The following is a 26,432-nucleotide window of genomic DNA, read 5'->3' on the forward strand; positions in this document are numbered from 1 at the left end:
TGAAGAGATTATGTTCTTGGGGAACAGAAATAGCAAGCAGGTACGTGATGGTTTATGCTGTGTTGCCACCTTTGTGACTTTCAGTGAGCAGTTTTATAAGTTGTACTGGAACCTTCTGTCCTCTCCTCAACTATTTATTTGTATTAACCTGTCCACCTCCATATTGTCCCTTTTGTGCATAATCATTTCAGTTTGTACATCTCTTCACCTTTTACCCACTGTCATTCCTTCTGGGGTCCACACCCTCCTCCTACACTCACCCCAGAGCTTCTCTTCCCCAGAGCTCCCGCCTACTGCGCTGGGATGAGGAAATGCAGTGGCTGGGTATTGGTGCTGCTCTGGATCCTCATAGCGTCGGGGACTTTTGAAACTCGAGCTCTTGGAAGTAGTAGAAAAACGAAAATACTCCAAATTGCCAAAGCAGTTTTTATTTTCTCTCTTTTATAATTTTGGCTTGGAGACTAATTGTGTTCTCCTTGCTTTCTGAGAGCTGAATTGTTAATTTTTTTTTTTTCAAATGGTTGCTTATTCCTCCTTTCATTGTGATTTCCAGGGGTTTTTGGTTAGGAGCATTTCAGACCTCAGTGAAAAGATTTTTACTAGGGTTTTCTTTATTCCAGTCTTTAAATTGTGCTACAGAAAGAATAAATTTGTTAATTCTTTATAAATAATCTTAAGCAGGAAGTAGCATGATTCCTTGAATCCATGTTATTAATCAGACTTCTTTGTAAAGCATTTGCCATCTCATTCATGATACTACTTTGAAAAGTCTTCACCACTCTGCTCTTCAAGAAGGATGTAATTATTTGGATCAATACTTAATTATTTCCTTATTTTTGTCAGAGCAACATCAAAGGAGAAGTACATAAGCATATATTTGGCTTCACAGAAAACATGTATCATTATGATGTGGTAGGAAGAATGGACGTTGTGATCAGTATGCCTTAAGGTGGTGTAATTGTTTATGTAGCTGGAAAAAGCTGCTTGAGGTTTATATTCCAGGTCTAGACACTTCAGCTGTCCTTCCCCCCACGCAGTAAATGAATCCTGGACGCTGTGTGCCAGCATAGAGCTGCTGTGTGAAGGAAGCTGAAGGTTGGGTTTACTAGATTCCTTTGAGCAATAAAAGCTCAAAAGGGATGTGTCAGTTGTTGCAGCTGAATTTGGGTTTCGTTAATAAATTATTCTTGCAGAGAGGCAGTATGATATATATAGATACATAAATAATGGCTTATGTCCTCTCAAATCTAAACATTGTTATGCAACTTTTTCATGCTGGGTGCCCTTCTGAAACTTTTTGCTGATGTTCCTTGGAGGATTCAGGTTAAGTATCATAACATGTTTCCAAGGATGGGAAAGCAGAGGAGACCCGTTTTGTGTGAATGAGAGTAAAGAGCTTATGTGATAACAGGAGTTCTGGCCTTAGTAAGGAAGCTTCCTAATCTGAATGGGACACAAATCTTACCAACATTATCAGGAAAGCTAGGTTTGTATCCAAGGCTACTTGTGTTATATACTCAGTGGGATAGAAAAGCTGAGGACTGCAGTTAACAATAATTATAAAGTAAAACTGGAAGTGGGATTGGGCTATGGACACAGCCTAAGAGATTGGGCAAGGAAAATGGTTGGAAGGGATGGTGAATGCTAAAACTAGGACCCAGAAAGCAACTATGAAGGAGAATTCACGTATGGCAGGGGTAGTGTGTCTATTGTTGGATGTTCTTCCAGAACAGCAAAGGAACCAGAGAGTAATGAATTTTATCAATTCTCTGCTGGCATCAACAACCAGTTAAACCAACTGTCTAATCCCCCTCTAGGGCTTATAGCAGGAGTAGATAGTACTTTATCCTGTATCGGCTGAAGTGACTGAGGTCTGTGCTGTGGATTTAAGGATTCCTACTCTTCTGATGAATCACACAGATATCAGTATGGTAACCTGCATCAGTATTTGGGTTTTGTCTTTGTTTTGCTTCCAATTATACACACATGTATGAATGGAACACTGTTATGGTTGCAAAGTTAATCACCTGAAAGATAGGAAAAGGTGAAATTAAGGTAATCCCTGAGTCTTTCATTCTGTCCCTTTGTGCATGCCATTTTGACCCAGATACATTCTCTAGCTTTCTAAGATTTCCAAGATTATTTAACATACATCAGATGTACTGAAAAAGCATTTCACTAAACTTCTGCTGACCTTAGCTTTCAATAGCTGATGCTTTTGAAGATTGGAAAGCAAGTGTGGCTATCAAGTTAGGTCATTGTGCAGGCTGCCTAAGTCATGGATTCCCTTACATCCTAGGTTTTGCAGCTTTACCATTTTTTTGCCAGAATTGAATTATGAAGATGTAGCACATTTCTCTACCTTAATTTTACTGTGTACTGTGGATTTTATAATTTACATGTTTCTCCAATCTGAAATGTATAAATTAATCCACACATCTAGATTTTCTAGATTATAACAATGGGAATTGAATTTTTAATTTTGCTTTTTGTTGCTGTTAAGCTTTTATAAAGAATCTGAAAGTTTTACAAAAGGGATTTAATTTTTTTTCCCCAATAATTATAAAGTATTTCCTATTGTATTATCTCATCCAGCTGCATCCCATTTAGGAGAAGGCATGTTTGAGTAATTTTTTTGGCTGCATTAAAACCAGAGGATTTGAGTCTTTGGAATAGCCTGTGTTAAAATGCACACAGATGTTGATTCTGTACTCTCTTTTTCAGTGTGTATATTGCTGGCTTTCCTGAGTATACACAGCCCATGATTGATCATTTAGTTAACATGAAAATTAATCACTGGGATAGGTAAGTTAAGTTTCATTATTAATATCAAGGAATTTAGTATTCTGCATGTCATGCTTTCCTAGATTATTCCTGTAAATACTACTTCAGGATATATTAAAATTTGCAATAGCATTTGGCTGAAGGAAACTGGGCAAATAGTAGCTGATCCTCTACACCTCCCCTGGTGTATCATCACTTAAAACATGTTTATGAATTTTGTCTTTTTGCCATGACCTCGATCTGTTAATAGATTAATAAAACACATTTACATGGTATATAGTGTATGTGAGGGGTAAACACTATCACCATACAATTATCATAATTAAAGTAGATTTCATACATAGAGATGGTGCTTAGTCATATTCAGTGTTCATGAAGATTAAAATGTGTACATATAACACAAATGAGATTATATCAGTGCTGATAGTAGTTTGCATCATGAGAAATAATAACAGTTTACTGCCGTGTCCCTGCCAGTGCACAGAATGAGCCCTCAGGTTCTACCAGCCACACTTCTGTTTTTCTTTGTCTCTTTCAGCAATAAGTTCTATTCAGATAGCTAAAAGCTAGCTGTAGGCTGTCTGTTTGGTCCACTGTTTTGGTTTGTTGGCTTTCTTTGAGGGGAGGAAGCATAGGATGGACAGAGAATACCATAATTCTGATATTTCAGGAATTTTTACTTTGGCTGGGGGCAGGAGTCTGTTCCTAAGATTTTTTTTAATACTTTACTAAACTGCTAACCCAAAAAAATCCAAAATGTCTTTTTTCCATCTTCAGTGTTATTCGAGAACTTGCAACCAAAGCTCTGCATAACCTTACTCCACGGGCTCCTGATTACATGGCAAACGTGGGTAGGTAACCGATCCAAGGTGTGTGTAGCCTGCTGTACTGAGTGTTCTAGCTTGTGTAGCAAAAATGTGCTGAGGAGATAAATGCACACCATGACTTAATAAAAATTAAGATTTCCCCTGCAGCTTCATACAGTGTAGTGACACTCACAGCTTTACCAGCTTTCAGGTTTCATGCAAAAAATATAAAATACTGCTAGATCTTTTTATCTGGGGACTGGCCTTCACTTACCTGGCTACACCAGACCCTTCCAGTTCCAAGGTGAATACATGGGTGTAGTTCTGTTGCAGCAATTGATAGGGCTTTGATGTCATACAGGCTCGGGGGGATCTGTTTTGTCTTGTCCAGTCTGACATCTTCAGAAGAATTCCTTTTTGATTGTTGTGTGTGTAATCAAATGCTTCACAGCATTACATTTCATGTAATGGCCAGAACTATATAGACCTGAATACCAAGAAATGTTTTTTCATGTTATTTTCTAGGCAGACATGATTACATTTAGAACTGTGATTTGTTTGTTACTGTGTTTTGTTTAAAAAACCCAAATTCTTTAATCTCTTTCAGTTTTGCCAAGACTGCTGCCTTTATCAGTGGGCACGGATCTGCACACACGCCATGGGGCAATTCTTGCTTGTGCTGAGATCACCCATGCTCTGTGTAAACTAGCAGAGGAGAATAATAGGTATAAATGTGAGGTTATCTTAACTATAATTTTTCCTTTCATATCTGGCCTATTGAAAGCTTCCTGAGTATGAAATCTCCATCTTACTGTCTTTTTCCATTGAGTTGTTGTTAGTTTTGATCAGTCATACCAAGCCTTCACATTTTATCCAGTGATGTTTTCAGTCTAAATTCATAATCAGAAAAGTCAGATCATTTGCTGTCTTACTTGGAGCATTCAAAGTTATTATTTTAATATAAATTAAACCCCCTTTCCCCTCCTGATGAGTGGACAGTCTTTTGTCTTCAGTGTTAGAGAAGTACCTCCTCAAGCAGTTGGACTGCTTTAATTGTTCCTGCTGAATGCTGCTACAGATAGATACATAGACAGATGGGTGTATATATTCTGTGTACGTGATGTAGCCACAATAAATGACTAAATTATTTGGAGATGTCTTTGCTTTAATGTGGCAGTTAAAGAAATGAGTCATTTACTTTTCTTTCACAAGAATCTCATGTGAAATATGGTACAAAATCTTTATTGTAGAAGCTACAATTTGGAAGTTATACAGCAAGAGAGTTTTATGCTGGCATGACTTCAGTTGGTTTGAGTGGCTGTTGAAGATAAAGGTAGTGGAAAATAAGACCCCAGAGTGCAAATTTGACTGACAACCAAATACAGTTCTGCAAGAGTCATAGGTAGATATACACTGAGGAGATAAATTTTACAAAGCCAGGTAGAATTTCTGGTCTGGGTCATTTCATTCTGAGAGTTGAATAGCTTCTCTCTGATTAACCTTTCTTATTTTACTTCTGAGAACATTATAATGCCTTCATGCAAAGATACATAAAATGGTGGTATCTAATAAATTTAATGTTGTCATTGTTTGTACAAGCTAAATGTACTGAGATGGATTCCAATAATAGGTACAGTCTTCCCTGATCTTTATAGCTTTAATTATTGACAAATAGGAGTTGTGTTTGCCAGCAGTGTCAATCAAAAGAATTTGTGTTAAGCTTAATAGTTTCCTTTTCACTGAAGTTGAAATGATAAAGTAGAAGATGAAGAGCAGTTTTAGGAGTAGGGAATACTTGAAATTGATGGAAAAATCACAGTAATTTTTGAGTCCAAAAATGCACCAATAACCCTTCTCAGCTCAGCTATATTGCTGATTATGACATTATTCAAATGTGACAATAGTTTTTTATAGTCCTTTAAGAATGAGTTTGATACATGGTAAAGAAAGAGCTTATGTCATTATGTCTGCTGAACTATTTCACTTGAGTGTAATTTGGAAATCAGATGGTTGTTTTGCTGTTTTAAAGTACAAAAGTCGTGTAGGAAAAATTATTTATCATGTGATTAGGATACCAGTCTTAAAAACGTTCTGTTACCTTTACAGAGCTTTAACATACTATTTCAATGAAAAATCATTGGAGGGACTTAAGCAAATCCATCAAGAGGTTTGTAGCAAGTATAAATGTATCTTTCAACTTGGTATGTTGTATTGCTTTTAAACAAACATTTACAATGCTCTTCACCTTTCTCCTCCCCATGCCTGAAGTAAACAATCTCATGAATAGGAAATTGGACATGACTCCAGACTGATACCTAGTTGTCCTCTGACATGTGTCTTGCTCCAGTCCAGTTTTGGATTTGGCCCCTTTCTGTTCTGCCAGTGTCTTGGTTAATGCCCTTCTCTGATGCTGGCAGTTACACCTCTGAAATACAGCCCCATGGGGGTTTTGTTTCCTTTGGCTTTGTGTCCCCTTTTGTGTCTTCTGCCTTTCTGTCCGTGCTGGCTGGCCTTGCAGGTTGATGCATAGCTGTTGCCTTAATGTGACCATGCTCGAGAGAGATCCAGAGTTCTCCTAGTGAGTCCACCAACTCCACATCCTCTGTCCTTTCTTTTTTATTTTTACTTTATTAGATGTCATTGCTAAACCCATGTGTCCATAATTTGCCTGTTTATAGACCTTAAAAATCATACTCTGTATTTTAACTGATGCATTGTCTTTATCTCCACTTACGACAGATGAAGTCTTGTTCTGCTCATGGCAATTTAAAACACTTTTATGGAGATAATTTTGCCTAAATTGCCCCTTTAATTTTAAGTAGTCCCATGTTGTTCTTTTCCTTCGGCTCCTATTTCTTCACCTTCTGGAACAGACAATACATCAGCATTCAGGCTCCTGCTCCTTTTGGGCAGTATCCTTTCTGATGTGCTGAAGCTGTTGGGCCTCCCCAGTTGCCTTAAAGTACCCAGGTGCTTGCTTAATTCTGTGCACAGGTAAAAGCTGCTGCTGCAGGTTGAAAAAGCAGCTTTGTCCTTGTTTAACTTTCTCATTTCAAAATGCCTGAAAGCTTGATTAGCAATATCTGTACAGTGGCCTTAATTTGTTATGATACTTCCCAGTTTCTTCTCTCATCTGTTCTTCTGATTAATCTGCAGAGTTGGTGTAAACTTCTTTTTTAAAATCTGTTTTTTGGGTCTTCACTGCACAGAAATTTGATCTCTGGTTTTAGAAGATGGCCTGCTGTCTTGTTAACAATGAGAGAATAATTTTTAGTCACATTTGAACTGTGGTTGAAGTTTTTTTCTCTGTTTAATCTATAGCTAACAAAGTGATTTGCAGTTTTCAGAAAATGCAGTCCCTCATCACTTTAAAAGGGCCAACTGTGAAGAGCAAATGTATTGTAAGAAGGAGGAACTAGGATGTGAAATTAAGAAAATTAGTGCTGTATTAATGTACTAACTTGATTTTCTTTTAAGTAAAATTCAGATGATACAGAGAAGGTTTTTTTAAGAAGCTTTTTCCTTTGACTTTTATTTTTAAAATAATCCAAAGCATTGTATAGCTCACAATATATAGACATTGCATGCAAGGAGGAAAAACAAAATACCTCCATCAAACGAACTCTGGTAATACTAATGTTTGTTGCTTTCCCTCCCCCAGCTTTGCAGTCGTCAGTTGTACAGGTAAGACAATGGATGAAAAAAAACAAACCCAAGAGAAAGATTTTTTTGTATTGGAAAGTATCAGTCAGAAGTACTGAAAACCAGGAGGAGCCCAGGGGGTTTTGGTTTGTTCAAGTTGGTTACACCTAGCACAGCCTGCCAGTCGCAGAGCACGTGTTCTCGCGAGTTGTCTCACTTGTACAGAGGGTGATGTCCCTGGATAGTGGTTGTGGCATTTAGAGAGCGACTCCCAGGCAGATTAGATTAATGGGAAAGTGGTGAGTACTGCTCTGGATAGAGAGATAGAGGTAGTCAGAGGAAGGAAGGAATCTGAAACAGAATATGCTCCCTAAGCCAGGGCTTCACAGAGCGGGTTTCTTTCCCAGTATCGACTACTGTAGCACTCGTATGGTTCCAGCAGGGCTCTAGAAATGCCCTGTAACTAATAAGTTAATGAGTCCAATTTGCTTTTAAGAGGAGCTTCCATTTGAGTTCCAGAATCACTTTCTTCATCCTGTGCAGTGAGTAGGCCATGAGTATTACGAAAGGTTCAGTAAAATTTTTCAACTCTGGTGCCAAAAAAAAATGCAACTGAGTGTTCATCGAGTTTTCATGTCTTATTTATTGGAGCTTCCAGGAAATAAAAGGAGTTTGCCTAAGCAACTGTTAAGGAAATGTGAATTAAAACTGGTATATGACTTGAGAGTTTGTTCCTAAATTTGAGGAAATCAAAACATAGTTAATGACTTGTATTCCCTAGCAATTGCATATGTAAATCAGGGGTATTTTTAATGCTTTAACTGGCAAATTCGTTGCACTTTTGAGCAGTTTAGTTCACATCTTTGCACATGACATAGATGAAACCAGTAAATATTAAGTAGTATTTTGTGTAATTCTAAACAATCATTTAAAGAATTTTTATGGAACTTTTTGTTTCCTGAAATTTTCTGAAAAAATGTTGAAATTTACTTCTTGAGGGTCGTACAGACTGACGTGAAACTGCTGCTCCCAAGTTAGCTTGTGCTGGTGGATGGTTTTAATGCTGATACTGTATATTAGTGTCTTTGTGGGTGGCTTGTCTTGGCTCCCATAAATTCTTTAATGTCAGGGTGGAGCTTGGGTGTAATTTGTTTTTGTCGTAATGTGCACTTCTTGCACTTAATGGTATTTATAAGATGCCTACAGAAATGTTTTCGTTCTAGATAAGACTTCTAATTCATCTCCAAGTAAAACTGATTCACTGCTGTTTACTCTAATACTTAACCTGAGACTGAGATGTCTACTGTAATCCATATTTTAAAATATCGGTATGCATAAAATATTTTCAAATAGGACAAGAAAAATAAACTAGGTTATAAAAACAAACCAGCAATTTGAGTATTGCTGGGCAAGCATTTAGTGAAACAAGCCAGACTTGTTCTGGGATGAGTAATTATTGCACATAATATTCCAAAGGTTTCCATTTGAGAAAATGCTACCGGGAATTTTCGGTGTAACAACATCTTGTAGGAATGTTGAAAATCTGTGAGTTTTATTTGTGTTTCTAGTTTTCAAACTGCATTAACAAAAAGCCTCAGCCCACATGTTCCACCTGCTTATTAGCTACTTTGCTTTCACTTCTGGCAACAAAACGGCTGTCTTTTTGTGGACTGAATGGATTTTGATGCTTTGATCAAGCTGTTGTCAGAAATTGCCTTGGCCTGTGAGAAATGGAAAAGAAAGTAAAGTATAAAATGCAGTAAAATTTTTTTTAAGTTACAATTATAAATGATAAGCTGAAAAATGGCTCCTGTGTTTTTTAATTGTCTAATCGTAGAATCATATGATAGAATCATAGAATCATTGTCTAATGCTTAGGATTCCATTGAATCCGTAAGTCCTCAAGTTAAAACAGAGAAAGCTGAAGTGTCATAGTCCAGACTTTCATTTAATTAACAGTCTTACTTCGTCTGCCAGCTCTTGTATTCTCTGTAACCTGATTTTGAGTTATGTCCACGAATTATCCTTCCAACAAGATGCAGTCCAGATTTTGAGATACGCTGCATTCTCTCAATTTTGAGTGTAGTAGAAAGCAATCAGAATTTGTTTATGCTAATCATAGAAAATTCTGTCCTCTGTTGCATTAACATTTATTTTTTTAAATGCAAGTGTTTTTCCTGTCTAAGTCCTTTTCTGGGATTACCATAGTACACTGAAAAAGGAGAATGCAAGTCCAGGCACATCCGTACGTACTTCCTTCCATTAGTCTTGATTCTGACACATTTGATGCACTAGTTTGTCTTGAGGAGCTGGTTGGGTTGAGGATTTGCATGTGCACTTCCAGGTGAGGATTGCACAGCAAGCCTGATTCTCTGTATTAAATGGGCACTAGTTATAGCAAGTCATATGCAAATCATACCACTTAAACCCAATATTTGTCTGTTGTGTAGTTTTTTGTGCTGTAAGGGTTATAGTTTTATAAAAATTCAACTATATTATATTTGCTGTAGACATGACTTTTATATATAAAACGTAAGACAAAAAACGTGGCATCTGTTGCCTTCAGCTGTCTTACTGGGCTGGGAAGTCAACTGTCCAGTTTGAACACAGGGTTAATGGTCAGCCTGATTTATGTTGTGCTTCCACTGAACCAGCACAGTCAGCATGGGTTTTTGTAGCAGATACATTTCTGTAGTACATCTTAGACATTGTACTAGTTTTTAATGTGAAAAAGCCTCAAGAAAAAATTGGTTTCAGTAGCAGTTCTGTTAAGGTTCTGTAAAAATGCATCATCTGATACAAGGTTCTTGACTGAATATTCAGCTGATGCTCAGAATTTATTTTGCCTCCTTTCTTTTACCCAGTTGTGAGCCTGATAATGTAGGTCTGAATCCTCAGACTTGGGTAACAGGGTAATTTAGGGACGGATATGGAAGTGCTGCAGAGAGATACGCTGGTCTTCTTCCAGGGAGTTGCAGTGCCCGTGTGTATTTCAGCAGATGCTCAGTTTATTGGGCCTTCGGGGTTCCTGTCGCGGCTCTGGGTATGACAGGATGCGCAGGGCTTGTGAGTGACTCCCACACAGGGTGACTCACTGGGTGCAGTGTGCTGCGTGCCGAGCTTTGCTCTGATCTCATTCTTGTGACATACAGAGAGCCTGGCCACCTGTGTTCCACGGTCAGCTAGGAGAGATGAGCAGTTTTAGGGTTTATGAGTTGTAGCCAGTCTTAAGTCAGACTGTCATCTTCAGAGCTTCAGCTTTTCCAGAAGGGGAAGGTAGCCCGTAGGTGTTGACAGGTGCTAGGCAAAGGAGAAACCTGTCTCATTTCAAAGACCTTTAAGGTTGCAACTAATCGTGATGGTTTCAGGGCAAATGTGTTTCCTGGCATCATCTATGTAAAAGAGGTTTTTTAGGCTTATTAACTTAATCAGCAAATAATTCCAACCCTGCAACAAAGCTCATCTTAAGAATTCTTCCAAGTTTCAATTAGTTTTTACATCTAGTAGCATGATGGTACCAGGAGATTGTGTGTAGTACGTTCTGAAGAGTTACAAGGTGAAGTTCTTTTGTTGCTAACTGAAGTCACTGGGAAAACGTACTTCCTCAGAGCAGGATTTCACCGGTAGTCTTACAAATCACAGATGGCCAGCATGTGAATTTAGAGGAATCTAAAAATAGGTGTTTGTCAGCTTAAGATAGTTTAATCTCTGTGTCTTTGAGGGGTGACCAGACGGCTTTATGTAATGCAGAGGCCTTTTCATCTCTGCTCAGTGGTATCTCTGGGATCTCTTTCCTCCTCTGTGTACCTTGTGATGAAGCCATTTTTTTTTACTTCCAAAGCCCCTTTTAAAATACCTCAGTTCTATTTGGGACAAAGATTTCCCATGGAAAATAACTGGTTACTATTCATATGGAGATGAAAATACATACTCGGCAGGTTCCTCCTGGAAGTTGAGGGTTTGCAACTGAATCTTTTCACCTATTCCAGTAGGTTTAACTTCAGATGTTATGAAAATACATATGCAATTCCATTCTGAACAGCTTCAGTAACGGTTATTTTTATAATCTTGAAGACGAATACTGAACTTCTAAGAAAAAGCAGGTTTTAAATAATTAAAGATAAACAATCCACAGAGGTACCTTGAATCCTGTATGCACTGAAAACAGGACTGCCAAGGGTTCTGATTTAGGCCCTCTTAAAATAGATAACAGCATTCTTAGGTCAGTAATCTGGGGATTGTACATTTTGATTATGTTTTTCACAAATAAATAATGACTAATCATGAGATGTTTCTAGGAGAGGAGCATGGCTGTGGAAAGCAGAGAGGAAGGAATGCTTAGGAGCTCAGGTAACCTGGGCACTGCATCAGTCAATTTACAAATTGAATTAATAGCTAAACCTTGAAACAGATACATCTAATAATGTGATGCAATTTGTGGATGTGTCTTTGGAAGGAAAAAGAGAGAATACTGACTGTACAGCAAAATTCAGAGTCTCTGAATTAGGTAGATCCATATCTTTTTAATTTAGTGAAATACCGTAGAGCAAGATAAAGTTAATAGAAAGATGAGCATCATGTTTGACAAACTGAACTCTGACTGAGGAAAGATCTAGTATTATGATAGATTTCTCAGTTCCAAATGCTGAAATATGTGTGAGCTGTGGAAAGGGGCAAAAAATTTAGATGTATTGTGGGCCATCCTGTGATGTAGGCAAGAAGTAACTTGAAAAGTTTTGCAGAGAAGAACACATGGTATCACAGTGCCTTCAAAGATAGACTTGATTATAGTTTCTGCATTATGTGGAAATCTTTATTATGCAAATCACTGTCACCATTCTTCATTCTTGCATAGGGACAACAATCCCCAGTGAAGCTCTAAAGTCTGAAATTAAATTGAGCTGATGTAATGCCAGAGGAAGGGATAGCTGTCAAATTATTAACATAAGAGTAGCTTAAAGCAGCCTGACTTCCTTATTGGCAGCGTGAAGAAGTGGAGAAGAGCAGTCTTTATGACTCAGTTCTGGCTTTGTAGTTTGAACAGAAGTCCGTATCTGAATCCTTGCATCAGCAGACTGTGTTGCACACCTAACAAATTTACAAGATCATTATTTTATACTCCTTTGCAGTAAGACAACAGACAAAAGGCAAAGAATGGGTGAGGACAAAATGAAGGGGAAGGGAAACGTTGAAGAGAAAGCAAGACTTGCCACATCATTCTTCTGTTTTTGCTGCTGTCTCAACTCTTTGCATTGCTTCTTTGTTTTCTAATTTAAATTTTTTAGAAGCTGGAGAGCAGACAACATGGTGGGAAGGTGGGGTAGATAATACAAAGACCTTATCAGCATGGGGATATGGAGTCTGTGCTTGTTTCCTACAATGATAAACTGAGCTGTGGATTATTGCATTAAGCTTAATATATTGTCAAAAGCAAGTTTCCCAATTAAAGGAAGCACCACTGATCTATGGCAAATGTGAATATCATGGGGTTAGTGTCACTGCGTTACCTGAAAACCCAATGAAAATGTTGAGCTGTCAAAAACCCAGTGCATGTTACAGGAGGCACCTACCTGTATGAATGGAAAAACTTGTTTAAAATGTTTAGTCTTTTGAAGCTCATATAAAAGGGTAAATTGGAGAACAAAGTTATAAGTGTTGTTAGGGCTGCTAAGTTTGCCTTCTGAGCAGAGCTACTAATTTTATTGTGGGGAGGGAGGAGGAGAGGAGGGAAGAAAAGGTTTTTAAAAAAAAACCAACACCCAAGCAACTAAACAAAAAAGCCTTTGTTGTTCCTCCCCCTTCTGGGAGTTTCTGCCAGAGCATGGCCATACAACCAGGTGATTAAGGGTTTGGCACACCTCAGGGAGGAAATACTCAAGCAGAAGCAAAGGGAGACAAAAAGTTAAGGGAGGAAATATCCAAAGGAAGGGCAGGGGTCAGAGGTTCATAAAATGGAAAAATGAAGCCACAGAAGGTGACACTGAGCAGACACCCCAGGCAGTGCTGACAGTACCTTGGGGACATCAGTGTAGCCAGCAGACGTTGCTCAGCAGCCTGAGGAGACATCTCTGCCCGGAGACATGGGAGGCTGAAGACTAGAAACAGGCCCTGCCACATCCAGGATGCTTCCCCCTCTTCCCCACTTTCTGTCCAGGTCAGACATTCTCCTTGGGTGCAGTCAGTGGCCCAGCTGACATTCAGACAGAAAACTGGGCTGGATAAGCCTGAGACCATCCCTGTGGAACACACACTTACATCAGGAGGGTCTTCAAGCATCTTGAGCCATTTGTTTCTCTCCCTTTTCTGATATGTTGGAAGTTTTTACCTCACTTGTGCTGAATGCAAAGTTACCTGGCTTTAGCTGGGAAGGGGAGGGTGAAGAGAGAAAGTGAGAAACATGCCAGGAAAGTAAAACAGTTAATGATTGTGAAATGGGATTTGCTCAGTGACGTTTCTATGTCGCATCTGTGTTCCAGAGACTAAGTTTTTGTATTCAATTGCTTTTGGGTTGTGGAAGGCAGAAACTCATAGAGGGTCTATGACAGCAGAGGCCTGTGGCGAGTCCCACAGGTTTGGAATGCTTCTGGAGCAAGTGAAAAGAAAAGCAGAATGAGCTTGGCAGTCTTCTGTTATACACATTAAAAGTTAGAAAGACTGGGCTGAATATTCAGGAAGGTTGTGTAGCAAGCTCAAGCCAACAGGTTATTTAAAAAGAAGTATTTTAGAGATGGCCACATACAGAGCTGCAGGTATTTTGTCATCTGCTTTCATTCTGAAATGGTTTTGAGGTGGGTTATTTTTCACACTAGGCAGTGCTCTCAGATTGCATGTGGTGTGCTGTTCTCTGAAGGTTGTCTTTGTGCTTTGCAGGGGTTTAGGTGGAGAACTGATGAGACCAGCTGGTAAGTATCATGGTTGTGGCATGAAAGCAGAACGTGTGCAGTAATGAGTTCTTCCATTTACTTTTTTCCAGTTTCTTTTGCATACATTCTGTTGAATGCATAAATAAAGTGTGCACAGTAATTAAAAACATACAGTTTGGTTGCCTATCGGAAGACAGGTACACCAGGACATTGGTTGCCAGCACAACTGTGAATAACCCTGTTTTGTAAGAATTGCAGGTAGTTCTTGGGTTTATGTCACAGATTCTTTCCTGTTGTTGCACATGATAAACTTTCTTCAGGGTTGACCTGGCTGCCTTCATGGATTTACTCAGATTCCTCTCCAGAAGAGATGTGATCTGTCCATTAAGACAGATGTGATGACATCTGTCTCCTTGTAACTAATGTTATGATCATGATACGTACGTGTGCAAAGGTGAAGAATAAAGACCATATAAACAGCAGTTTGTGGAAAGGGTGGTATCTCAGGTAGGATGATGGGTTCATGTGGGTTTTGAAGATTGTTACATAAAGGGCCACTTTAAAAAGGAGGGGCACTGCAGGAGAAAGTGCCCATCTAGGTACCCTGGGTGGGTGAGGAAATGATGCCAGCGTGAGTTTCCTGCTCATAGGTTGAATGAAGGCAGAGCAGATTCTGGCTTTGAAGATACGAGGATGTGATCCTAACGTTGTGGGTAAAGGAGTTTGAGTACCAAGGTGGAAGGGTGATAGGGGAGAAGTGGGTGAGGATATTTCTGCAGTCTTCGAGTGTGCAGTCTCATGACATGATAAAGCTGAAATATTGGGTTGGGGTGCTTAATATGCTTTAGCTTTTGAGCAGTGGAGCATTTCAGAGGATTGTAGAAGCACAGATGACAGTGTTTTGGCATGGTACAACTGTGTAGGCGAAATAAGAGAAGAATTGAAAATATTCCACAAATTGCCTGCATGTCTAATGAAGATGATGGTCTCAACCACAATAGAGCATGAAAGAAGCTTAGAGAGCTAAGGAGGAACCTTGAGAGACTTGAGTTTAGTCACAGTGTACTTAACCCTGTCTGTGAATGAATATTAGAACAAAGCAGCTGACATACAGCGTTGAATGGGCTTGAGCACAGGGAGCCTGACTGTGTGACATTACCATAGTGAGGTTGGAATTCAGGAGTAGATTTGAAGCCCAGCAAAGTTGATTATAAATGAAGAAGATGATGAACTGTGTACAGAGCCCGGAGTGAGATTTAAAGATTAACTTATGGGAGGAGAGGAAAACACAAAGATGGCGTTACGTAGTAGCTTATTGTCTCCCCTCCCTCCTCTCCACCAACTCTAAAGCAGCCAGATAGTGAGTATGGACATACAGTGACCTGTTTTATTTGAACTGAACACCAGGAGCTGAAAGATACTGTAGATGCCTTTTCATTTGAACTGTGTGGTCAATGTGTTGTGTAGTAAAAGCTTGCTGTGTTTACTGTGTTAACCTCAATTCTCCAAAATAGATTCTAAATGCTTTCTTTCTGAAAGTCGTTTTGTAAGTTGAGAACCCTTTTAAGTTTATAGTTTCAGAATAGTAACTATTACTTAAGTTACAATTTCTCATATTCTGAGTATCAAAGAAAATAAAGTTGTGTCCAGTTTTATAGATCCAGCTCTGTGCATTACTCCTTGAAGACTGAAAAAATACTAGTAACAAGCCAAAAAACCTTTCATAGATATATATTTGAATATTTTTTTAGCAGCTGTAGTATTATCCTTGTCCAAGCTGGTTTATTATCAGCCATACTCCATAGCCAGTTAAGGCTGGTATGTCCATATGCACCTTAAATAGCAGAGGGGGAAAAACATGCAGCCAATACCACATCTGTGTGAATAGTGGGACTAACTCATGTCAAAGAACAGTTCCTGCACTGTAGCTATTTCTGTAGGTAAGAATCACAGGTGTAATTTCCTTCTGGTTTGTAACTTCACATATTTTGACTTCTAATTGCAAATTGTCTTCAATTTCAAATGAATGCTACTGTAACCTGCTGTGGTGTATGTTCCAAATGGCTGCGATGTCTCTTCTTTGTGTGTGTTTACTCACTTATCAAATTTATTTTCTTACAGTCTGCACTTTAATTGAAAAGTTGTCGCTATCAAAAATGCCGTTTAGAGGAGATCCAATAATTGGTATGTCATATTTTAAATAAAATTCCATTATCTCAGTAATTACTCATTAAGTATTAAAAAATGATGTTTTTCAAAGAAGCAAGATTAGTATGGTTGGGTGGCCTTACAAATAAAAAAATATCAAAGATATAGAAACTCTGCATCAGGCTGTGATGTTACTTAAAGATATATTTGTAGCTGTTTGTTAATATTTTCCTATCAAGTTTTCAGCCTTACCAGCCGTGTACATGGTAAACCAAAGTACGTAGTATAGCATAGCTATACTCATTGAGAATCACAACCTTGTTTATTTAGGGAAACCAAGGAAATATGTCAATATGTATTAGTTACAAAAAATAAAACAGAGAATGTTGAAGTTCAGAAAGTAAGAAAAATGAAACTATTTTTGTTCCTTGCTATTTCAGGTGGTTGGCAGTGGTTAATAAATGACAGTCTGAGAAGTCTCCCTCTTATTTCAAGTGGTGCACAACAGCATATAAAGGTAGAACAGTTCCTCCTCCTTCATGTAGTCATGTTAAAGAGAAATAGAAATATTTTTGCTTTAATTGGTGGGTTATTTTTCATGGAACTTAATTGATTTGTTTCTTAGATTGGTAAGAAGGGTTATTAAAAAAAATCCTCAAAATTCAATGGGACCTTTTTGATGAATACTTGAAGAGCTGGAACGAGGGTTGCTTTGGTACATACATTTGGGCACAATAATTGACAGGTGCTGGCATGAGCAGTGGGCTGGTGGCGAGTAGTTGCTGATGGTTGCTTGAAGCTACTTACTGTCAGGTGCATGGTTACAGTGATAGGATGGTTTGCTTCTGTTTAGGTGTACCTGTAATATGTGAGAATCAGAAAGAATCTCTGGATGCTGTTCTTAGGCCTGGTGTCCCACAGGCCTGTTTACTGACAGTGAGGACATTGATGTGATCAAAAATTTTCCGTTAAACTCTGTTGCAAATCCTTCTACTGTGCTTCAAGCTATTCTGAATATCAAGTCCATCAATGGATGTGTTACATGCTGTTTCACAGAATCACAGAACTGTAGTGGTTGGAAGGGACCTCCAGAGATGATTGAGTCCAACCCCCAGTTATTTGCTTTCATTGTCCTGAGTAATACCATGACAGTTGTTTTGTGCTCTTAAAGGCTTCATGGATTTTATGAGATAGCTTGGTACATGCTTATTGCAACTGCAGCTGTATTAGTTTTGTGTTCTGTATTGGTGACTGGAACCTCTCTAATGATTAGGAGGTTCGGTCATAAGACACCACCTTTGATCCTTCTCTCTACCAATTTAGATGGAGACACAAGGATTATGATACTGGATGGTTTGGGAGTTTTGTTTATAGCTTTTAGTCTAACTCTTTTTCCTGTTTTCTTTCTATAGCTTTCTGGGGAAATAGAGTTTGTTTCTGATCAATCTGATATCAACATCCTGAGATTAAATAACGACTGCTTTATTTTGTAATACTGTGTCATTCCAGGGGGTCTTGCAACCAAACTATAAATACAGTTGATACATTACTATAATGTCTTAAATACTAATTTAGCTTACTGGTACTTTTGAAGGAGTAAGAGTAGAATCTGGTTTTTTTCTTACAAAGGTTTCCTGTTCAACTGTACTCTAAACCTGTATTTGGAAGAAATAAATAGAAAGTAAATGTCAGTAGCTGAAGGGAGTGGTGTTTTATTTTGTTTTTTTTTTTAAACCCACTCTTTTTTCTTTAACCTTTTAATTCTATGCACTGCTTTCACACAGTATGAACTTAGTAAATACATCAAGTTCACAGTTTTCCTTTTGTTACAGGAGTCTGCAGTCTCTGCACTGGCTGCGCTGTGTAATGAATATTACATCAATGAACAGGGAGAAGCTGATCCAGCTCTACAGGGTAATGACTCATGTTTACAGTAGAGGCAGAAAATATTGGGCTGGACCTAACTTGTGCTTTGGCAGTATTGCATCGAATGGGGAGGAGTGTTGCTAATTTTAAAGGAACTTAAAATGTTTCAGGAAATTGATAAAACCAATTGTCAGTCTAGATGTCTCTAGGGTTTTGCTTGGTTTAGACTGGAGGTGAATGCAAGGCACCATAATAATATTAGGAAAACCATATTGCTTTTCTATTCCATCCTGTAAAACAAAGAAGCAAAGAATATCCTAACTTTTAATTGAGAGACTCTCACACCATAGTTTGATAAACTATATGCCATATATCATGTTAGACTTAAAGATGAAGAATTGGTATGGGATAAGAGGAGAAGGATAGCTAGGACACCCAGAGATTATGTAAATGTGTGTAGGAAACCTCATCTGTTTGGATTTGGATCTGTAGTACAGGAGTAGCTCAAACTTCTGGTGGGACCATATGAATCAATATCTTCTTTTCTCTCTGCTTTTCTTGGACCTTTCTTTCAAGTAGCAAATGGTACAGAGACATTAAAAAAAAAACCAACCCCAGGAAATGGTAATGTTTTGTAAAAGGGGAACAGTCTGTGGGCAGGAGGAGATGATGCTGAATCAAATGAAGGTGGCTAAAAATGAGTTGAAGGATTAATTAAAAGCTTACATTTAATGCAAGGATGAACTTTCAGGCTTCTGTAGAAGTGGACTGGAAAACTCAAGACAGACATCAAAATCCAGGATGTACTGGAAGAACATGAAGATGTGGCTGTGTGTGTTGTACTCTTTTAGATGCCTGTGAAGTTTCTCCCCCTGCCCAGATTCTAGGCTAACTTTTCCTCTGGCTTGTAGCCACGATGGTCTCTAGGGACATAATTAGAGCCAGATCTGTAGTTATAGGCAGAATTTTTTTTAAGACTTCCTGGTGTGATTTTTATGTTCTAAAAAAGTATCTAGACAGCTCTGCCTTGATTTTGCTTTTCTTTGGTCTTGTACTTCTCTAAAGTCTCTTCTAGGCACAGTAATAAATGTGCCTAATATATACAAGTGTTTTTAAAAGGAAAAAAACAATTAATATTTCATCCCTGTGCCAGTAAAAATGATGTATTTCTTGACTGCTAAAACCTGTGTGTTTGTGAGATTGAAAACCCCTGCTCAAAAATCCTCCCTGTAGTGTCTTGCGGTGTGCAAGTATGTGTGGAGCTGCAGTGCAGAGCATGTTCTGTGAGGATGCAGGTGCCTTTACTAAGTCAGTTAAAGAAGGTCTGAACACCATTAAGGGATTTAGACCCAAAATAAAAAAAGAGTATTTTATAAAATGTAACCAGTGTTCCACTGTGGTTTAACAGATTAAAATGAAAACAGAAACCAAAGATAATTGAATGAGTTGCATTCTGAATCTCTCCCTGTAAGACTGCAATTCTGTTGGATCACTACTTTTGACTCTGTTTTCACCTTTTCTTTGATTTGTTTTTTCTGTCTTACTGTGCTCTGGATGGTTTTGATGACTTCTAATATTCTTTCAGAATGGGTTGTGTTGAATTAATATTATATTCACTTCATAGGCCAAGTTATTTAATGAACCTGAAGACTTTAAGAAGAATATTAACATTTGCATTACCCTTGCTAGCATAATTATTAAGCACTTATAAGTAAAGGGCTGCTTGTTTGCTAATTGTTATGTCTTATTTTATGTCATTTGGCCAAAATATAAATCTTAAATTTACATCAATCGAAGGGATGACTGTCGTAGTCCTGCTGTCTAAGATCATCCTGCTGTCTGAGCAAGCATTGCATCTTCCTGTGGACTCAAGACTGGCTTACACTCCAGTAGTTTGGAAATTTTTAAACAATAGATGAGCTTAGATGAAGGCATTGCTCACCTCTGGACAGGGAACTAGTTCCCTGATGTGAGGAACCAGTTGAGACCTGCTGATTGCACAGGCATTGAAAAAGTTGTGATTAATGTGTAGTTTCTTATGGTAACTGTTTTTTCTTCCTCTAACAAATATTGCTCAACCATTTAAATCTTAGATGACAGTAAGCAGTGCCACAATTATGTAATCTTCCTAGGATCTCTGATTCTTTCTTTTGAGGATTAAAAAGTGCATATTCACTAAAGCCATTAACAAGACCACCTTTCTCCTTTGGAACCACGGTGGGGTTTACTGCAGCTACCTTGGTTGCTGTTAGTTTTTCTGGAGTGCCTTGTGTTTCTTTGCATTGTATAGAAGAGTTTAATATAGTAGCTGAAAAATCTGGTAAAGGCAGTATTCTTGTCTGTGAAAAAGACTACACAGAAAAAACAGATTCCTGACATTTTTATTTTCTCTTTTTCTCATTCATCTTCATATTCTTCTTCATGTCAGTTCATTGTTGAGCTTCCTTTTCTTCCCTCTCCATCAGTTTATCATTTTTCCTTTTCTCTGTGCTCTGGTTTGTAGAACCCTTGTCTGGGTTTTGTTATGTAACAATGCACAGAACCCAAGCATGGCATCACAGTGGTCACTTCTTTTTGAGCTTTCTCCTGCAAAAAGCCTAGCTTTAGTTTAGTCTCCATATAAAAGTGACATAGATGAACTTACTGCTTAGGTGTGCTCTCTGTGTATGTTTAAACCCTGAGTCCAATTAAGACTTCTTTTGGGGAAGACTGTTGAATAACTGACCTTAATGTAGCCAGGGAGATCTCTTTCCTAACACAAAGCACTTGTCAAACTATGGAAAATGATGATCTCTAAATACATAACTTGTTCCCTTCTGTTTATGTTTAAATTCATACTTATTCTTTGGATTTTTAAAAAATTGTAATGACTAGGATTAGTCTATCTAAAAAATCTGACTTCATATATAAAAAATAAGAATTCATTCATTTAACAGTGAAGATCTTAAAACTATTATTTTTTCTGTAGGAAATGAATTTTAAAATTTTAGTTTAATGGATTAGAAAATTCTCTGTTTGGGGGATCTCTACTAGTTTTGGGGTTTTTTAGCCAAATATGTAATGATAATGGTGTGGTAGTTGCTTTACACGCTGCAATGGTATTTTTTTCTAGATGAGCTGGTGACACGGTATGTTTCAGAACTACAAAACACAGAGAAAATGATTCGTTGTGGCTTTTCACGAGCTCTTGGGGCCCTTCCAAGATCTCTGCTGAAGGGCAGGCTCCAGCAGGTGAGAAAATACGATCACTGTCATAAGAAAGAAGGCACACACTATTCTGAATGGATTGTAGTCAGATAAATAACAATTGTTATTTATAAGGGGTTTCAGTTGTAATGTACAGTAACTCCAGAAAATCATGATGATTTAGCTTGCCATAGATTCTGATAATTAAAGTTTTAGTAGTGTTAAAGGAAAAGCCAGGGACTGAATTATCCTTTTGCCATGGAACATTTATCCAAAGGGAAGAGTGAGGCATGCTGACAGGTCATGATGAGAAACCAAACACTGCTGACTGCTGAGTTCTCTCATATGTGACTGAGCTCATTTTAATATGCCACGTGCATTTAAGATTTGTCATAAATAATAAAACATTTATAATAAAACCCCAAATAATAAATATATCAAATTATATGTTTTTTTCAGGTTTTGGAAGGTTTGAGAAAGGTTACCTTAATATCTCCTGCAGATGTGAGCTTTGCAGAATCCAGAAGGGATGCCCTAATAGCAATTGCAAAGTATGTTAATCATCTTTACTTTTGTCTAGCATTAATTCTTTCTCAGTGTTTTCACCTCATCTTGTTACAGAGTGGTTCTTGAAATCAGTCACACTGTGATGCATTTTTACTGTGGGACTGTGTGCATCTCCTTTATTCAGTATATCTTTGCTTTAGAGGATTGTCACACACTGGAGGATGGAGTACCACTCTGTCATGGTGTGTGGGTGCTTTTAAATTCATGAACTGGACAGCTAGAGTATATTTTTAAGTTCACCTTTCTCCTGGGCTATGTTTTAGTGAGCTTTAACAAGGACAAAGAATATATGGGGATTTTTTCCCAGTTTATTAATGAGAAGACTGAATTGGTTTAAAGAAATCTTATTTCCTTCTAAGGGAATATTTTCTGTGTTGACCTGCCACCGTGTTGTTAATGTTAACAGTATAAGCAAACAACCCCACAAAAACCTCCTCTTCACATTAACCATGCCTTCAGTGTGAAGAGGTTTGTTGGTATCAAATTCATTGTGCTGATGTCCTTTGCTTTTCTTGCTTACTTCATTTTAAGGAGAGCTCAGAAACTGCTAGGTACTTGAATCATGTTCTTTTTTGTAGTTCATAGAGATAAAACCAGTCTGATTATCTGTTGAGATTTTTGCCTTGCCAATGTTCCTCTAAATCTGAGCACTGATCAGAAATCCTCAGGTCAGATTATAGTACAGGAGGCTCAGAAATACTCTTCATGCTGCTTGGAGCAGGTGTTATAGGTGTACAGAATATTGTATGTCTGGGGAACTTCATTAAGCAACAGAACATCTTAATGTTTCTCCTTGCTAATATGGTATTCCCCCTGCTCTGTTCTCTTTCTAAAGGGTTTGCCAGACTGTAGGTGTAAAGGGAGAAGGATCCCAGGAAGAATACATCTGCAGAGATAATGTTCCTCAGATCTATGCTACGCTGCTGAATGGTGTGACTGACTACACTACGGACAGCCGAGGAGATGTTGGAGGATGGTAAGAGGCCTTACAGGTGGAGACTAAAACTTAGCTGCTGTGTTTGCTGATTAAAACTGACATTTCAAAACCTAATAGACATAGGCAGCTCTGGGCTTTTGGAGGTTTGAGTATAGATAGCAATGCACTGGAGGAAGAAGAGTAGAAAGTGAAAGGAAATGATGGCAAGAATTTATTTGTCCCTTACCTCAGAAGTTAGGAAGATGGGGACTGTTATTTAAACTGAAGTTCAGCCTTATTCTGGTTTTGTGGATGACATTCTTATATTTTAGGGAATATCAGGAATGTAGTTACTTGTAAAAAATAAAGATGTTTCAGTCAGTACTTCTGTTTCTTTGAAATAAGACATTTACTCCTCTGTGGGGAACTCGCCTGCGTATGTTCGGGTTGTAGGGCTTTTCTGCCAGGAGAGGGAGCAGTTGCACAACCTGTTGGGACAAATACTTTTATAAATTGTGGTGAGGTGTTATTGACTATTTTGTAAGTTCATGTTTTCTGCTATTTCAGTTGTTAGATTGCAGGAATAATTATGAATATAATTACTATTGTGAAGTCTGTAGAAGAGGTACAGGATGAAGTCTGTAGCAGTCATATTTTTGTGATCTTTAACATAGAAACATATAAAGCAGAGTCAGTATAAAAAAAATCACATTCATCTGAATGTTTGGTAACACATCTGAAAAGGCAGTTTCTAAACCGATGAACCAGAGCACTAGGCTTACATCCTACATGTTTAATTTCTGAAGGTGCTGTACTGAAGGCTATAGAGAGGGGGTTTCAAGGTTGTAAATTGTTGTTCAGATGTAGCATCTGGCTCTGCTTCTGTTGCATACCAGGCAGGGAGGGGGAGTGCCTGAAAAGCATTGCTATGAAATAATGTTGTTGGAAACATTTTGTTATTTTCCCAGTTTATTGAAGAAGATGTTGTCTGACAGTGTGAAGTCATGCCAGGGGGGTTGGTGTTTACTTTTAATCATATCTTTGCAGAGTGTTTGTATAAAATGACTGGTTTAGACATTTTTTCAGGCACTGTCCTCTTCTGTGTAGGGATGTGTTCAAGAGTAGTATATATGTATAAATTTCCTTTTAATTGAATTGAGTGGCATCTGCTATATTGTAACTGTAGCTGAGACTCCACAGTTGAGGAGGGATAGAGGATTATTGAAGTGAAACGCTCCAAACTAGGTAAACTGGGGCTATAGCAAACCTGGCAGAGCTCCCAGATGATGGCTGTGACCTGAGATGGTAATTGCCGACTTGGGAAGGCTACAGTGGAGAGAAGTTATCTGTACTGTGCAGGGGAGAGTGTGCACAACTCCTTGCTCATTATACGTCTTTATGTGGCCAAAAGTCTCAGTCACTTGCTCCCTCCTCCCTGCTGCAAGCAGAACAGCCCCGTCCTGGTGCATTGGCTGGGTTCAGCTCCAGCAGCCATGCGTAGCGTGCTGATCCCTGTTCAAATCCTGTACAATAACACATGATGCCAAGTAGGCATTGTGTGAGATGGGAACTTTTTGGTTAGGCTCAAATTTCTGCTTTCATTTGTTTTAGAATTCTTTCCTACTCACTCATGACTTCAGTATCGTTACTCTATTTGATAGCTGCAGTTTAGCTTTAAAAAAGAGGAAAAAAGTAAATTTCAGTGGCGTTCACATCTTTAGGGTTGTGTATTGATAGCTTGATCAGGGCAGGTGCTGGAATGTGCATCTGTAATCACAACAAGGAGTGGGAGCTACTGTCACACACCCCATAACCAACTCCTGGATTATGTAGGAAGAAAAGTTGTGATTATGATTTTTTTTGTGTGTGTGCAGTAGGTGTCATGTTGGAGTTCTCCCTTGTCACATCCCTTGGGTGGTTTATAGTGCTGTCAGCTTGTGCTCTACCAAGTCATTGTCAGTCATTGAGATCTTAACCAGTTCCATGCAGAGTGGCAATAGTTATTTATAACTGCTCTGACTTCGAACACAAAGCAAAGGTTTTAGTTCTGCAGCACAAAGGTATTTTGTGCATGTTAGTGTTGGGCACTTCTTAAATTGACTAGCTGTGTTCCTTTAGGGCACTTCACTACAATATTTGCAAATGTGTTGGAAAAGTACACAGGGCAAATAATCCAGACAACTCTTACCAGCCTGAGGTAATGTTTGTGTGCTGCTATTTATGTTGGTTTGTCTAACATTACCCAGCTCCTCAGCCTTCAGTACTGGTTGTAAAAATTGTCACATGACAGGGAAATAACAACACAGGACAAGAAATCAGAGAAATGTGGGTGTGTTTGACATCACAAACTTAGAAAAGACAAGGATGCAAACTAGTAAGGATCGAGTTCTGGTTGCGCAAGGGAAGAAGCTTGGCATTTCTGTCCTCAGCTGCCAAAGAAGCCAGAGGGAGGTGAATGGATCTGTCACTCAGTACTAACAGGATCGATGCCAGTGGAATTGAAAGAAAATGTAAGAGCACCCATATGGGGTGGGAGTTGGGGAAAGAAGATACTAAGCTTTCTGCTTGCAAAATTACATGAGATACTGAAGCAGATAAGACCCTGGCTAGGTCTCATTAGGTATTCAGGTGAGCTTACACATCCAACAGCACTGAAGTTCCCCATACCCATTGTCTACCCTTCTGTCTTTGTCTTAATTTAAAAACAAAACTCTACAAAGTGGGAATTTTCAAGTAAATCCTGAGGAAATTAAATTCCCAACACCCATTAAAATTCAAATGTGCTTTGAGCGCCAGATTCTTTTACAGCTTCTTTGGCAGTGCCAGCCAAATTCAAGTCAAGAAACATGTAAATTAAAGGGGGAAGGGGAATCCTTTCTCATAGCAAAGTGTGGGCTGCTAAATATTATTGTGGCCTGCCAGATATGAATGTTTTCTCATTCTATTTCTTTTAAACCACTGGATAAGATGGAAAGATATGGGGAGAATTGCCACTTTTCTGGAGAGACCTTTTCTTTGGTGTGGAATACTTGTCTTTCTGTAGTGGAATCGTGGGAAAGTTTAACTAACTTTACTTTCCATATGCAAACTTCACGTTTCTTTTGACAGCTTGTTTGCTGGGACTTGTCCAATCTGTCTACAGGTGTTAGACACGAATATCTGAGAGTCAGATACTATATGAAAAAAGTAAAAAAACATCCTTTGATGAAAGATTGCCAAACGTGTATTAAATTACTTAGGAAAAAATGATGTAACTTACCTTTTCCACCGTTCTAACAAATGTCCCACACAGTTTTAGAATTCATAGGCAACTTCTTTCAGCTTGCTTTGGAAATCAGATACAGGGGTATATCTTTTCACAGTGGGGCATATATATCTTTTCAAATAGCTCAAGACTCATGTGATGAATGTGTTGTGCCTAGTCTGTGGGATCATGCAGCCACTTGAGCATAGGCCATGGTGCTGCCCATATCTTAAGAAAGAAACTACTTTGAACAACTCATGTATTGACAAGGCCTGTGGTTAAAAGGAGTGCATTGATTTTGGGTTTTGACTGAAATTAGAGTCTTTGTCTTTCTTCTGCACTGATACATATTTAAGCATTTTGAAGGCAAAAAATCATACAGATAATGTGCACTTGAAGCACAAACTAGT

The 26,432-nt window shown here is 38.4% G+C and overlaps 1 protein-coding gene across 1 annotated transcript in view; it reads left to right on the forward strand.

Moving 5' to 3' along the window:
- TBCD (tubulin folding cofactor D) overlaps positions 1–26,432 on the forward strand; it is a 117,132-nt gene that overhangs the window by 66,372 nt on the left and 24,328 nt on the right. Inside the window, exons 17-28 of the mRNA XM_084273516.1 lie at positions 2,725–2,805; positions 3,562–3,635; positions 4,198–4,315; positions 5,697–5,757; positions 7,252–7,274; positions 14,103–14,134; positions 16,217–16,279; positions 16,684–16,760; positions 18,076–18,157; positions 21,222–21,340; positions 21,755–21,846; positions 22,698–22,838. Coding sequence (XP_084129642.1) covers positions 2,725–2,805; positions 3,562–3,635; positions 4,198–4,315; positions 5,697–5,757; positions 7,252–7,274; positions 14,103–14,134; positions 16,217–16,279; positions 16,684–16,760; positions 18,076–18,157; positions 21,222–21,340; positions 21,755–21,846; positions 22,698–22,838 — 963 coding nt within the window. The remainder of the gene's footprint in view (positions 1–2,724; positions 2,806–3,561; positions 3,636–4,197; positions 4,316–5,696; positions 5,758–7,251; positions 7,275–14,102; positions 14,135–16,216; positions 16,280–16,683; positions 16,761–18,075; positions 18,158–21,221; positions 21,341–21,754; positions 21,847–22,697; positions 22,839–26,432) is intronic.

Source organism: Gallinula chloropus (genome assembly GCF_964237585.1).
Source record: "Gallinula chloropus genome assembly, chromosome: 20".
NCBI lineage: Eukaryota > Metazoa > Chordata > Aves > Gruiformes > Rallidae > Gallinula > Gallinula chloropus.